This window comes from Schistocerca serialis, chromosome 8, assembly GCF_023864345.2.
Source record: "Schistocerca serialis cubense isolate TAMUIC-IGC-003099 chromosome 8, iqSchSeri2.2, whole genome shotgun sequence".
Classification (NCBI taxonomy): Eukaryota; Metazoa; Arthropoda; class Insecta; order Orthoptera; family Acrididae; genus Schistocerca; species Schistocerca serialis.
Window position 1 is genome coordinate 288,327,873 of NC_064645.1, and position 13,632 is coordinate 288,341,504.

Here is a 13,632-nt window from a genome sequence, read left to right on the forward strand (position 1 = left end):
CCCTGGGAAGTGGTAGGAAAGTATGTGCAATGCAAGGAGGGAGTACTGAAATGGTGAGAATCAGGTATTTTGACAGATGAATCAGCAGCTGCACAACAGGACAGAACGAGTTCAGAGGCTAGAATATGTAAAAGGTAGAAGAGGGAGGGGAGAGGAGGGGGAATGATGGGGAGGAAAGGAGAAGACAGTAGAGATAATGAAGGGAGGGAAGAGAGAGATAATTGCTGGAGACAATTCCCAATTGCATAGTTCAGAGAAACTAGTGCTGCAAGGGAGTATCCAAATGACTCACAGAGCGAAAAAACTCTTGAGGAAATTTGTGTTGTGGTGCACAGCAAGTTCAGCAACCAGACTGTCAAGTTTGCAGATTGCCTCAGTCTGGCAGTGGCCATTCATGCAAGTAGATGAATGGTTCCTTACCATGCCCACATTGAATGGTTCATTGGTTTGTAGAGTAAAGGGACTAAATTGCATGGAACGCTGTACAGTAATTGCAGAATAGCTGATATATAACATGACTTTCACATATGGCCCTGCCTTTTACAGGGTAGGAAATGCCCGACTGGACTGCAGTAGGAGGTGGTAGACTTCAGACAGTGTGAGTAGGATTTTGGGTAGGCCTCAACTCAAGGCACGAGAAGAGGTAGCCAAAGTTCTGGTGAACGAAGTGGTTAAGCCATTCAAGGCCAGGGTGATACTGGTTGATCAGGAGTACTGGTTAGTTAACAGGTCTACTGGTAAAAGAGGAGGTAGTATGAGAGATCTGTTTGTGGATGAACTGTATAGGATACTGTCTTTAATAATGGCTCTGGCAACATCGTCTGTATATTTTGACAGCTCCTCCCTTCCTCCGTAGATGCAGCATTTGCAAGTTATGAGGCTGTAAGGAAGTGACGTTTTGATATGGAAATGCATGACAGCTGTCAAAGTAGAGGTACTGTTGATGGTTGCTGTGCTTGACATGAACAGACTTTCTTATATAGCAACACACTGCAAGGTAATCAGTCATCAGTTGTTGGAGTTTTGCCAGACGGAGAATGTATCCACGACAGTCCCACCAAATTATCACTGTACATGATTCTGAAGGTGATGCAAAGATGATAAGTATAGGTTACTTTTCTATTAATGTATGTACTGTCTAAGAGTGAAATATCACTTCTACACTCATGGACTCAGGTTCTTAAAACATATCATAGACTAGTGCCTGTATGATTTAACGCTGCATCAATAACTCCTGACCTCAACCATTTCTTTTATGCATTTTCTTCAATAATCAAGATGAAAGTGTCAATCTTTAGTCTATACCAATTGGTTATTTAGAATAACAATTTTAAAAGCTGAAGTGAACAGTGTTTATTTACAACTTTAACAAATACACATATGGTTCATGAGACATATCTCCCAAAATATGCATCTTCAAATCCTACGTTAGTTCCTGTAACTGGCTTCACACCAGATGCTACACAGAATGCAGAATGTGTTTTAATGATGTCCCGAACTCTCTTGAGTAGGTTTGCCGTATTGCTTTTCCCACCACTCAATGAACTGCTTTTTACGTTGTTCCCTTCGTGCAAAATACTCCGGATACTGTGCTTTCTCTAGTGGGTGCCAATAATCCAAAACCCAATCAGGTGGTTCCACTTCTCTTGCATACGCTACACCTCCTGGAGACCTCGCAACTGTAACAGAAATTAAAATATAATAAGAAAGTTCTTGCTTCTTTTTTTATATATTCCATGTTATTTCAGTTTTAATTTATAAATTATTTTTTGTCAAATCCTCCATTCCATGATAGTGTGCCTTCTGCTGCAAATCATCAGAAGTAATTTAACAATTTTTTAGAGAAAGAAAACATATGTTTAGCTTTGGAACTTTTTTAATCGCAGGTCATAAAGAGTGTAGATTGTAACAGCAATATTTTCACTTGTGTTGCAGGAATGCAATGAAATTTCTCCCTTAACTGTCAGAATCTCGCAACAGATAACCTAATACTACTTGCACAAATTAGAGAAATGAAAAGCAACAAATGACACTGTTACATCATATACTAACAGAAAAAAACATTAGCATAGTACACTAAGGATTTTGTATCAATATGGTGTGCTTCAATATTAACATGATCATCTATTAGAAAATTCATGGGGAATCACAAAACAGAAGTGACAAATGGATCTGACGATTTAAAAAAAAAAGTACTTACTGCACAGAACTAGATGGGGCAATGTAAGATGGTTATCCTAAACTTTGCAAGTGGCTTTGCACTGAAAAGGTCAAAATTTTAAATCATATAAAATAATAAAGCCCAGATGGTGAACTGAGAACGCACGCATAAATCACCATAAGTAAAATACATATTGGGGCAGGGAGAGGGACAAACTGTCATCGTCATATTGTATGCACACTGCAAACTTACGCTTATGAGCCAAAACATTATAACCACGCACTTAATAATCTGTTTGTCCACATTTGGAGTGCAACATAACAGCAATTCCACATGGCATGGCCTTAAGTTCTTGTTAGGTTTCCTAAGGTATGTGGCACCAGAAGCCTACACACAGGTCACACATTTCCCACAAGTTATGGTTTGGTGATTTGTGGACGCTAAGCTGATGCCCGATAGTGTCACAAATGTGTTTCACGGGGTTCTGAAGAGGCGAATTTGTTGGCCAAGACATCAATGTGAGCTCACTAGCATGCCGCTCAGACCACAGTAGCATTGTTCTGGCCTTACGACACAAAGATAGCTATCCTGTTGGAAGACGCCAACACTGCCAGGGAACACACCATGCATGAAGATTTCCATGTAGTCCGCAATAATTTTTACGTAGTACACAGCTGTCATGGTGTCTTCAATTATCATCACAGGTCCTATTGGGGCACATGTGAAAGTTCCCCCCTAGCATACTACTGTCTCCACTGACCTGTGCTTGTTTCAATCAGCTGTTTGTCACGGAGGTGTAATGTTAATGTAAAATTATGTCAATGCATTCAATGACATATACAGTAGTAGCTTTTCACTGATACATTCCTGAAAACATGAGAACCAGTTTTACTGAAGATCTGTATTTATCTCCTGTGGCACTAAAAGACAATGAAACCTCAAGACACTGATTCTATAGAAAATATTTAAAACTAATGCACAAAATTCTTGAAAGTTAAAATTAAATTACAATGATAAAAGTTATTTTTTCATTGAAGTGGTATGCTAAACAAATGTGTTCATTAAGCTGGCACAAGAAACATAAAAGCCTTTGAGTATTATAAATCTCTATACTGCAAAGTGTGGGAAACCAATTCCAGGCAAGAGACTTGATTATTTCCAGCAGCAAAATATATGTAGCAACCAAGAAAGTATTTTTTTAACCAAAGTAATGTATAGAGAAGATATCAAGATAGTTTCATTTGGTTTGACTCAGGAAGTAAATATAAATAATTACATTCACTCACATGCAGATCGAGTTTCAATTGGTGAACAATCAAATAAAACAACAATTTTATACAGAAATAGCAGAATGCTGTTGTAGTTCAAAAATATAAGACAAACACATTTGAGCTTGAATACGGACAGAGAACACAAAGAGAGGAAATGGTGACAAGTTGTCTACAGTACGGGAAAAATATAGAGGCAACTAAGTAAGAGGAATAATTCGCAAGAGATACAGAGTTTGGGACCGGAGGGGGAGGGGGGGGGGGGGGGAATTTAGCACAAACAATAAGCAAACCAGGAAGATATGCCCACGTATGGGAGAAACAGCAGAAAGGGAATAGAATAAATAACAACAACAACGAAGGAAAAGTCATTTTGCTACTTACCATAAAGAAGTCACATCAAGTTACAGACAGGCACAATTAAAAGATACTCACATTCAGATTTTCGCCAACTCCAGCATTTCAGGCCGGTACGTCATTCCAGCCCAAGATGCTGCAGTTGGCGGTTGTTTGTGCATGAGGTGTGCTTGCTTTTTTGTGTGTGTGTGTGTGTGTGTGTGTGTGTGTGTGTGTTTTACTGATGAAGGCTGTGGTTGAAAGCTTTATGTGAATGTCTTAATTGCATCTGTCTGCAACCTGACACGTCTTCTTCATGGTAAGTAGGAGTCTGTATTTTCCTACATTGCTGATACTCCTACCGGGAGTTTCCATCGTTTGATAGAATAAACAATATGCTTACAAGAAGAATTTGTTATGTATGAAAGCAACAACAGGGGGATATGGAATTTCCTAATTAAAGGAACAGAAGATAGAGGAGTAGGAAAATGATGAAGGGGCAGAAAATGGAGATCTGCAGAATAAAACCACAGGAAATGCGAAAGATACCCTTTGTCTTTCACATATCAGAAGCTATTGATGGGTTGGAACGACCATACATCATGAATCCCTGACAGCTGGTATTCAATACACAAGGAAGTTCCAACAGGATTGAATAGGCAGAATATTTGAGAACAAAGTCTTTTGTGACAGCACTGGTGTATAAAACATTCTTTGACTTCTTGCCACTTGAGTTCAGGGTATAACTTCAAACATTCAACGATTTCCACCACTGTCATTATCAGGAGCAACTGACCATCAAAATCGCTGCTGTGGAGGTCAACGTCTGCACTGATGGTGGTACCACTCTTGCCTTAGCGTAAACATTGCGATGAATATCAGTGGCTCTTCTCTGAGCAGATGATACACCCTGTTAAGGACAATATCTGCCTCAGGATGCCTGGAATTTACAAAATCTCATGTGAATGCAGCAGGAATTACATTGGTCAGTCCACCACAGTGCAGAACATCGACAGTACATTAAAAATCATGTGCTGGAGAAATCCGCTGTTGCTGAGCACAGGCTCCCACATACTGGGACTCTATAATTAAAGAGGCTGTAGAAATAAAAGTGTGTAACAAAACTTTCAACCATGATGGCATATATAATTTTAGCAGTGCTTGGAAGCGACCTCTTGATGCAGAGAAGAGCTACAGATATTCGTCACAATGTTTACACTAAAGCAGGAGTGGTGGCACCACTAGCGCAGACATTGACACCATCTGTGACAACATGATGTAACTACCAACCAATCAGAAGCTGCCTTTGGGCTATACCAGACCACCACAGCAGTGATTTTGACAGTCAGTTGCTCCTGATGATGGCAATGGTGAAAATCGTCGAAAGTTCGAGGATTTACCCTGAATTGATCCGGCAATAAGTCCAAGAATGTTTTATACAAGACACAATATTTGTAAATTTCATCCATTAACAAATTCATGTGACATCAACACCATGGCAAGACAAATGACAGCTATTTCTCTTTACAGGCAGATAACCACTCATTGTTTAAATACAACTCATTTACCTTTAGAGACATAGCATGTTTACCACCTCCATTTTTTAAAAATGAAAAAATGTCACAATGTTGACTTTTACAAGAAACTGCTTGACAATTTGATGTCGCAAAACAAGCAACATTAACATGGACCCAAAACAAGTGAGAAAAGCAATAAGATATTGAGTGTATCATTGTAGATGCTCACGAACAACATGGAAACATGACTAATTAATAAAAATAAATTCTTTAATGCTAAAGCTAACACTTGTGTTATATAGCATAATGTGTGTACCATTATTAAATCATAAGGCAAACAAAACACAGTTATCTGGAAACTTATCAGTTTAGGTCTACACACACACACACGCACGCACACACACACACACACACACACACACACACACACACACACACACACACACACACAGAGAGAGAGAGAGAGAGAGAGAGAGAGAGAGAGAGAGAGAATGATTTTGTTTTTTTTTTAAACACAAATAACCAAATGTAATCCTCAATTACTCAACTAAATATAGCACTAATGTAGCTGCAAAGAGCACAGTCTCCTTAAATATTACACTTAGTACTTGATAAATATTACTACTTGCAGGCAAGGGAAATGTCCAATTCCAGTGGTATTGTTGGTGTAGCAGAATTCTGTAATTTAAATTGTTTTGGAAAGGTGCTGTGTTTTTTTTATTGTTGTATATTTGGCTTGTTCTCTCTGTAACCCCAACTTCTCACAGTTGTCTTGTTAGTTCTATATTATTCTTGCAGTGAGACGTTATTGTGTCATTTTTATTTTTGTTCATTTTTATTGGTGTGTGTATGTAGTGACGCCATGGTCGTCATTTTGTATACGCTGGAAGTAGCCATTTCTGCCATATTGATGATGTTAAGAGTCAAAGCAGACCGGCGGAATCTGACGCTTCTGTAATGCCGAAATATTGTCACAGATTTATCATATTATCGTTATAAAGTTTTGTTATACATTAGGCCAGCTGTGTTAGTGTGACGCTTAACTTATTTGGGTCAATTTTGTGCTAGTTTATTTTTAAACTCTGAAGTGTTCTTGATATTTGGTATGAGGCAAAAAAAAGGTACTGCAGTTTAAAATCTCCTAGTGAGTTAGGCTGAGATTTCTGGTGCACACATAGTAGCTCAACTGCAGATAACAATACCAAAAGCCAATGCCTACAACCCCAAAAACGGGAATCAGACATTTCCCTTGACCTATATAGCTCACCCACAGCTACTGATACTAAAAAACCAACAGCAACAACTCTGAAAAGTGGAACACACACACACACACACACACACACACACACACACACACACACACACACACACACACACGCGCGCGCGCGCTGACAACTTGACATATACATGTCGGTGGTCCGAGCCGCCGAAACTCTCGGCAGTCTCATGTTGTTGCCACAAATGCGACAGCTAACATTCATCAGTGAAACTGTAGAAACTGTATGACATACGCAGTATCATCACCCGTCTCAAAACATAGTGATAAGACTCGTGAACTTCACTGTCATATCCATACCTAACAGAAGAAGCAATTTAAAAAAAATTAAGAGTTCTTTCCGTGCAACAAACACCAAACTAATCAAAGCTAACAAAAATGCCACAAACACATAAACAAAAAAATCTTAATAACTCACTGAAAACGCTCCACAACCCATGTTATCACACCACCTACCTAAACTCAAAACCACTTTCACACGATCACAACGAAAATTCAAATGAGCCCAATACCCCAAGTTAAACTCATCACGTCCACATCCATCACCAGAAGGCACCATGAAATATAACAACACAACATCTACAAATACAACCAACTCAAAAACTCAGTGCCATAGTAACACCATATATCACAGCACTATTATGTCACAGGTCAAAGCACATGGTTGGAATCTGACGGTTCTGTTGACCCATTATTTCTGATGAGTAGAAATTTTATGTTTTATGATATTCCAAGGTAGCATAATTTCTGTTAATGGATATTATGTGAGACTCATACACCAAGCTGTTAACAAAAACCACTGCTGATAATATTAGCAGAAAAATTTCCTCTTCTAGTTAAGTTTTCTAGTACAACGGGATCTTGAAGTCACAACAGAGGTTATGTGCAGTCTGCAGGCTTATTTTTGAGGCCTAAGACAGAAGAAATCAGAAGAAGCAAGATTCACGTAGAAGTTGTGAGGGGAGAGTGGCAGGCTTGATTCTTTCTGGATAAAGAGGAATATTTGATACTAGTCACTGGCTTTGACCAGTGATGCAGGAAACATACAAGATAAACCGTCAAGGATATGGTGACTATAACGTGATATCAGAGGTGAATTTATCAAATAGACTAAGCTAAGAGCAATCTGCCACCAGAAGCAGGGTTTTGCTTTCACATTCATTGGCTTTGCCAATGCACAAGCAAACTTTCATCTCCCAATCTAACCTAGGTCAAAGGCTAAGCTACAGACGAATGTTGCCACAACCAGTATTTTGCTCCCACATTTGCTGTCTTCGCCAGCTCACAAATGGTAAAAATACACACTAAAAAAAGATGTCACAGCAGCCTTTAGCATTACATCACTGGTCAACATGTAAGATTAGCTTCTTTCTTACAGTACAGCCACTACGTCTATGCCTCGTACTTCATATCAAGCTTTTACACTCACAACAGAAGCCATGGCTAACACCCCCAAATAGATCAAGAACTGCCTTAACACACGTTCAAATTCAAACAGTCTGAGTAAAGCACAACAAAATGAAACAGTTCATTTGACAATATCAACATTTGTTTATCATTAAGGGCAGTAATCTGACACACACACACACACACACACACACACACAGGCACAGAGAGAGAGAGAGAGAGAGAGAGAGAGAGAGAGAGAGAGAGAGAGTAGCAAAGGCTGCGCCAGTACATAAACTTGCTTCCATTAAGCTGACAAACATTTTAGTGTAACACTGCCATTTATAACAAATATGCCATTTATAATAAATATACATCTAGATATGTGAGACAACCCTAAAAGATCAGAATGAACTATACTTGATTCCAACACATGTCCAGATGTGGCTGCAGCTCATGATTTTCATACAGGTGAACAACTGTGAAGTTGGTACAAATGTGCCCAAATTGTTTAATTCTAGAGAGTCCTACAGACTTTTTTTTTCTCCCAATTAGATTTCAAAATACATGGTGTTGGCAGTTCTAACACACACATTGCAAAAGCTGTCCTAATGCACCTCAAGATGGCAATGAAAATTGCAAAGAACTTATGAGCAACCGGAAGTAACAAAATGTTTTACACTCTTATTTCATCTAATCGTTAGGTGGTGATACTTATAGTACCGTATTCTGGTGCAGCCTAGGGAGACATTTAAAATCTTAGCATGCATTTTCCACCATTCATAGAATCTCTACTGCCAGAAACAAAAAAGGGGTCGACAGAAGCGTCCGATCCCACGCGTCTGCTTTGACCCGTGACGTAAGGGTGTTGTGTGTGACGTCATGACGCCGCGGAGTTAGGTTTGTGAGTGTGGCGTGTTTGTAGATGTCGTCGTGTTGTGGTTTGTTGTGCTCTTTGGTGGTATGTTCAGGGTTTTTGTTTGTGTGGTGTAATGGGCTCAGTTTGCTTTTGCTCATTATACAGAATTGTTCGAGTGTCGGCTGTGTTTGTAGTGTAATTCATTTCAGTGAGTTAACGATTTTGTGTGAAGGTTAATTTAGTGTTGTTCGCTGTAAATCGCGTGGTAATTTTAGTAAAATTAATCTGTTGTTTATGTTCACGAATGGATATGACAGATAAAATTAACAGTGCGCAGGTCAAGGGAAGTGTTAGATCCCAATGTGTGGCTGTGTCTGTTGATATTGGTATCGAGAGATGTTTTTGAGCTATATAGGACAAGGGAAGTGTTTGATCCTAATTTATGGGATCGGGAGCTGCTGTTGAGCTATACAGGTCAAGGGAAGTGTCCGATTCCAGATGATATTGTGTTTAGTGGTATTTGTGGAGTTTTGTGTTGGTTTTTTTTGTCGTTTTGTGTGGTTTGTATGGGGGTGGGTGTCTAAATTTGTTTATATTTAGTTTGCCCCCACCCAAAAACACCCCATTTCCCGCGCTTGTCCCATTAGTGTCATTAGGCTTTTTGTTGAAAGTGTGTGCGTTTGTTTTTCGATGTATTTTCGACCTCATAATGTGTACGTACCGACTTTATATGCGCGATATTGGAATCATGGTTAATGGTCATTTCCGCCATATTTGTGATGTCATGGGTCAAAGCAGACAGGCGGGATCGGACGCTTCCATATTTCCCAAAAAAGTAGATATCTCCAACACTATCAAAACAATATTAAACATCGAATAGTGAGGTGTCACAGCATAATAGAGAGATACAGAAATGAAAACTGAAGAGTGGTGGTTCACCCACTCTAGATTCCTTTATACTGTAAGCAGTGGAATGTGAAAATCATATAGAGGTTTGCATGACTATCTGAAGTTCATGGGGATGAGCCATCTATAAGGCCATGAGAACTGTACTCTAGAAACCGTGACCTCAAACTCTGCTACATGGAGATAACTGGCATTTAAAGAGACAGCCTCAAAACTAGTTACTACCTGTCTGAAAAACAGCATTCGGTATCAACAGTTCTATGAAAGTTGACAGTGATTATTAAAACCCACCTGGCAAATATTTGAATTACTTCTTGGTAATTTAAACCAAAAATATATTTTCATATATCTTCTGACATAGCTATTGTTTGAGCCTTTAACACAAGCCACTCATGTCCAGATTTATACCTTAGAAGTAGATTATACACATACTTAACAGTTTAGTATGAAAGCTCTCAACTGTTAGGAGTAATGTCTGCAAGAAGTGGAAATAATGTGCTATACAAATAAGTTAAATTTATACATGAAAATCTGAGGTTCATTACTGTATTTATTGAAACCCACAATCTCTTTAAACATGATCCTATGTATTATGTTCACTTATATGTACGGTAACTAAAGTGAAGATCAGTTTTCTATATTTTATTTACTAGATGTAGCAGGTACATTACAGTTCCTTTGTAACAAGCACATATTTGACTAACAAATGTCAAAAAGGGTCTATTGTACAGTGCCACAACTATATAATTAATATGTAAAATCAATTACGCCAACAGAGTGAAATTAGCAGTATTTATCTTTCCAAGTGTTTCTACAAAAGTAGCAGCCTGTTCACCTTCATCAGCTATAGTAAGCTTTGCCACCAGTTAACTGGCCAGTTGCCTGTAACAAAGTGCCATTGACACGAAGCATACAATGAAACCTCCAAGGGTATGTACTACTGCTTGCTAGTTGCCTGGTAACTTAGCTTGCCACAATAAGATTTGACAGCTGATGTATCACCGTTTGTTTTACATATTAATTGTATAGCTGCGAAAACACAAAATGGACCCTCGAACATCCTGCGTAACCATGCAAGAGATTGTTACCTTGATGCTAGTGAATCTGTGACATTAACACCACAACTGATGAAGCCTGTATGGAGACATGATTAGCTACTTTTTACATATTATCCTACGACTGATGTCTCATTTGATAATACTTGGAAGTACAGGGAACAGCTTTGGTCATGCCTGAAACACGCTACTTTTTTTTGGGTATAATTGCAGCAGCACACAGCTGAGACAGAATCACTTGTTTTGCATAAACGTCGCAATGCTTGTTTCACAGAAACACACACAGATACTAAGGAACAGGTAGAAGTGCAGGGGAGGGAGAGGTAACTACTGACTTCATGCACGTACATCAAGTTAACAATACACACCATTTTCGTATTTTTAAATTGATATGAGACCCTAAAAAAATTCGTTAAACTGAAAGTCTGGCAACTAACTTTGTACTGTTGAGTATCATAGTCCATTCTCTAATCCTTTGTTGCAAATTGCGATGTTTGAGTGTTTCAACTTCGGAGGAAATAAAAACTATAAATATAATCTGCCAGCAACAACATATTTTTGGATTTAACTCACATTTTTTCGGTTGGTAATGTTGTTTCATGAATAACTCTCTTTCACCTTCCTCTAGCAGCACTCTGGCTTCTCTCATATCTTTCACATTGCGATTTTCGTCAAATCGATGGCGTAGGAGAACTGCTTGGTATCGAAACGCTGGACTGAAGAGAAAAATAAATAAAGGCCGGACTCTTTATAAATATTATTACGACTACAAATATGAAAATTCGCCACGCAGGACACTGGTGGCAACAGAGATTTCGTTATTCCGCTTTACTAACCGCCTGTCGTAAAATGACTCCAAATTTCTTAGAGCTCGTTTATAAAGACTGCATACTTTCCTAGTGTGGGACACCAACTCCATTGGTATCGCCATATTCTAAAGTAATCTGGCACAAAATACCAGCTGATAGTACCGTGTATGAACGCACCACGGTCGGATAGGTTATGATCGTCAGTTGTTCCATGGGAGAGACTGGTGGTACCATCTGTTTCAATCGTTTGTCAGTTGTTTGTTTGTTTATTAATTCGAAATGTATGTTGTTATGGCTTACTAATACAAAACCCCGATTATGGCATTTATAAAAAGTAACATTATGGTTACCCGTAAGCGAGGTATTTGAACAATAGCTAATAAGTAAATATGATTCTCGTATTTCTACTAAATATGACTGGCTGCTGGAAATGCCACCACCAATCATTTACACTACTGTCCCCAATCTACCGCTGTTTTTAAATGATACAAGCTCGTATGTTGTGGAAATCTTTAAGACGAAACTGAACCTGGACGAGTATTCCTCGATGCCACAATCACTGGCAGAGGACGAGGTTCCTAAACAAAGCAAACGAAAGGTAAGACAAAGCGTCACGCGTGAAATGTTATTTGCCTGCACACTTTGATCTTGTGATTAAGTGTATATCCCTTCGTAGACAAAGAGAAGATGCAGCTCTGCAAACCAGACACATGAAGATAGGAGAAATTCCAGTAGAGAAGATAGCCCAGTTCGTGATGTGTCTCCGGGGTGCAACCGGCACCGACATCAGAAGCAGAAGCTGCATAGAGTCATGGTTCACGCAACTGCTGAAGGACCATTATCTCCCACAGCTGGATCAAAGCGGTATGTTCAAACAGTTTTGAAAACCATTACTGAATTAATTTCGTTTTAGAAGCGGCCCCGTGAGTTTCCAGAAGAATGTATGTTTGCAGTTGTTATTCCAAACTTCAAGTACTTATTCAAGTGCGTACTTGAAAACGTCAAATTTATGTCGGTAACATACCTTTTACTTTTTAGATTTATGGTGATCTTATGTTAGAGAGAGTCTTGTTATAAAATACTATTTGTTCTTGAGTTTATAGGACAAAAAGTACATCATCATCAACAAATTTACTGTACCTATGTATGGAATATATAATAAGAGTCTCACAGTTTCATGGTAGATTCATTAGTTTGTCACGTGTGAACACACACAACCTCAATCAAGACATTAATTTCTATTTTGTTCTTGCATCAGAGAACAGATAAGTAGCCTAATTTTCTTTGTCTTAGTGGTACTAAGTGGCGAGTGCCTTAGAGAAACTCACATGGCAAGATATGCATTCAGACTGCTGATGAGGCTTAACAAAGAGTTTGCCAGTCTAGACATGTTTCAGCAGTCACAATTAGTTCCAGTAGTTGTACATTTCAGAGAGTGTGTATTTTAACTGCCTGGATCATGAGGATGGCAGGACTTTGTAGTCTAAACCTTGTCAGTTACTTCCTATATACCAATTAAAAAACTGATTAACCTGTTGAAACAAAATATGAAATCAGGAGATTTGTTCTTCATGGGAAAGTGTCATGAGCAATCCAAATGCCACATCTACTCCATGCCCTGTGGAACTACAACCTGTGCCTAGTCCTGATGCTGCTAGGAGCTGAACTGGTGCCTTCCAGCCAGGAGGCATCTGCCAAATGACTTCTGCAGATGTCAGAGTATCTACTTGGGGGCCCATGGTTTGCACCTGGACCTGACTTTCTGATGAGCTGCTGCCTGCCCTGTGCTTGTGAACTCAGCTGCTTTCTGGATTCTGCCTGTGGGTCACTGCCACAACACCCTATACTGGGGTTCTTGGTTCACCTCCGCATGCTTGATGCTTCATGCAGTAAGTTGTGCATCTGCACTATATGGTTTAATTGACTTGTTACGTAGTTCACTGTTTCAGCATGTTGGTCTCCTGTCAGGACCTAATGTGCAATGCACTCCCCAAGTAGCTGACAACATAATTTCATCACTGTTGTTCCTTGCCTAGTGTGGCGAATCTGTCCGCTATCT

The 13,632-nt window shown here is 39.1% G+C and overlaps 2 protein-coding genes across 4 annotated transcripts in view; one reads left to right on the top strand and one right to left on the bottom strand.

The window, feature by feature from the left end:
- Positions 1-1,338: 1,338 nt before the first annotated feature.
- Positions 1,339-11,784, bottom strand: LOC126416043 (NADH dehydrogenase [ubiquinone] 1 beta subcomplex subunit 9). Its single transcript, XM_050083510.1, has 3 exons — positions 11,601-11,784; positions 11,338-11,480; positions 1,339-1,679 (listed from the first exon to the last, which is right to left on the bottom strand). Exons 1-3 carry the CDS (start codon positions 11,693-11,695, stop codon positions 1,483-1,485), a joined length of 435 nt encoding a protein of 144 aa, XP_049939467.1. The 5' UTR covers positions 11,696-11,784; the 3' UTR covers positions 1,339-1,482.
- Positions 11,741-13,632, top strand: part of LOC126416042 (centrosomal protein of 89 kDa-like) — a 98,704-nt gene continuing 96,812 nt past the window's right edge. For all 3 annotated transcript variants that reach the window (XM_050083507.1, XM_050083509.1, XM_050083508.1), the window contains exons 1-2: positions 11,741-12,171; positions 12,250-12,437. In XM_050083507.1, coding sequence (XP_049939464.1) covers positions 12,004-12,171; positions 12,250-12,437 — 356 coding nt within the window. In that variant the 5' untranslated portion in view covers positions 11,741-12,003. The remainder of the gene's footprint in view (positions 12,172-12,249; positions 12,438-13,632) is intronic.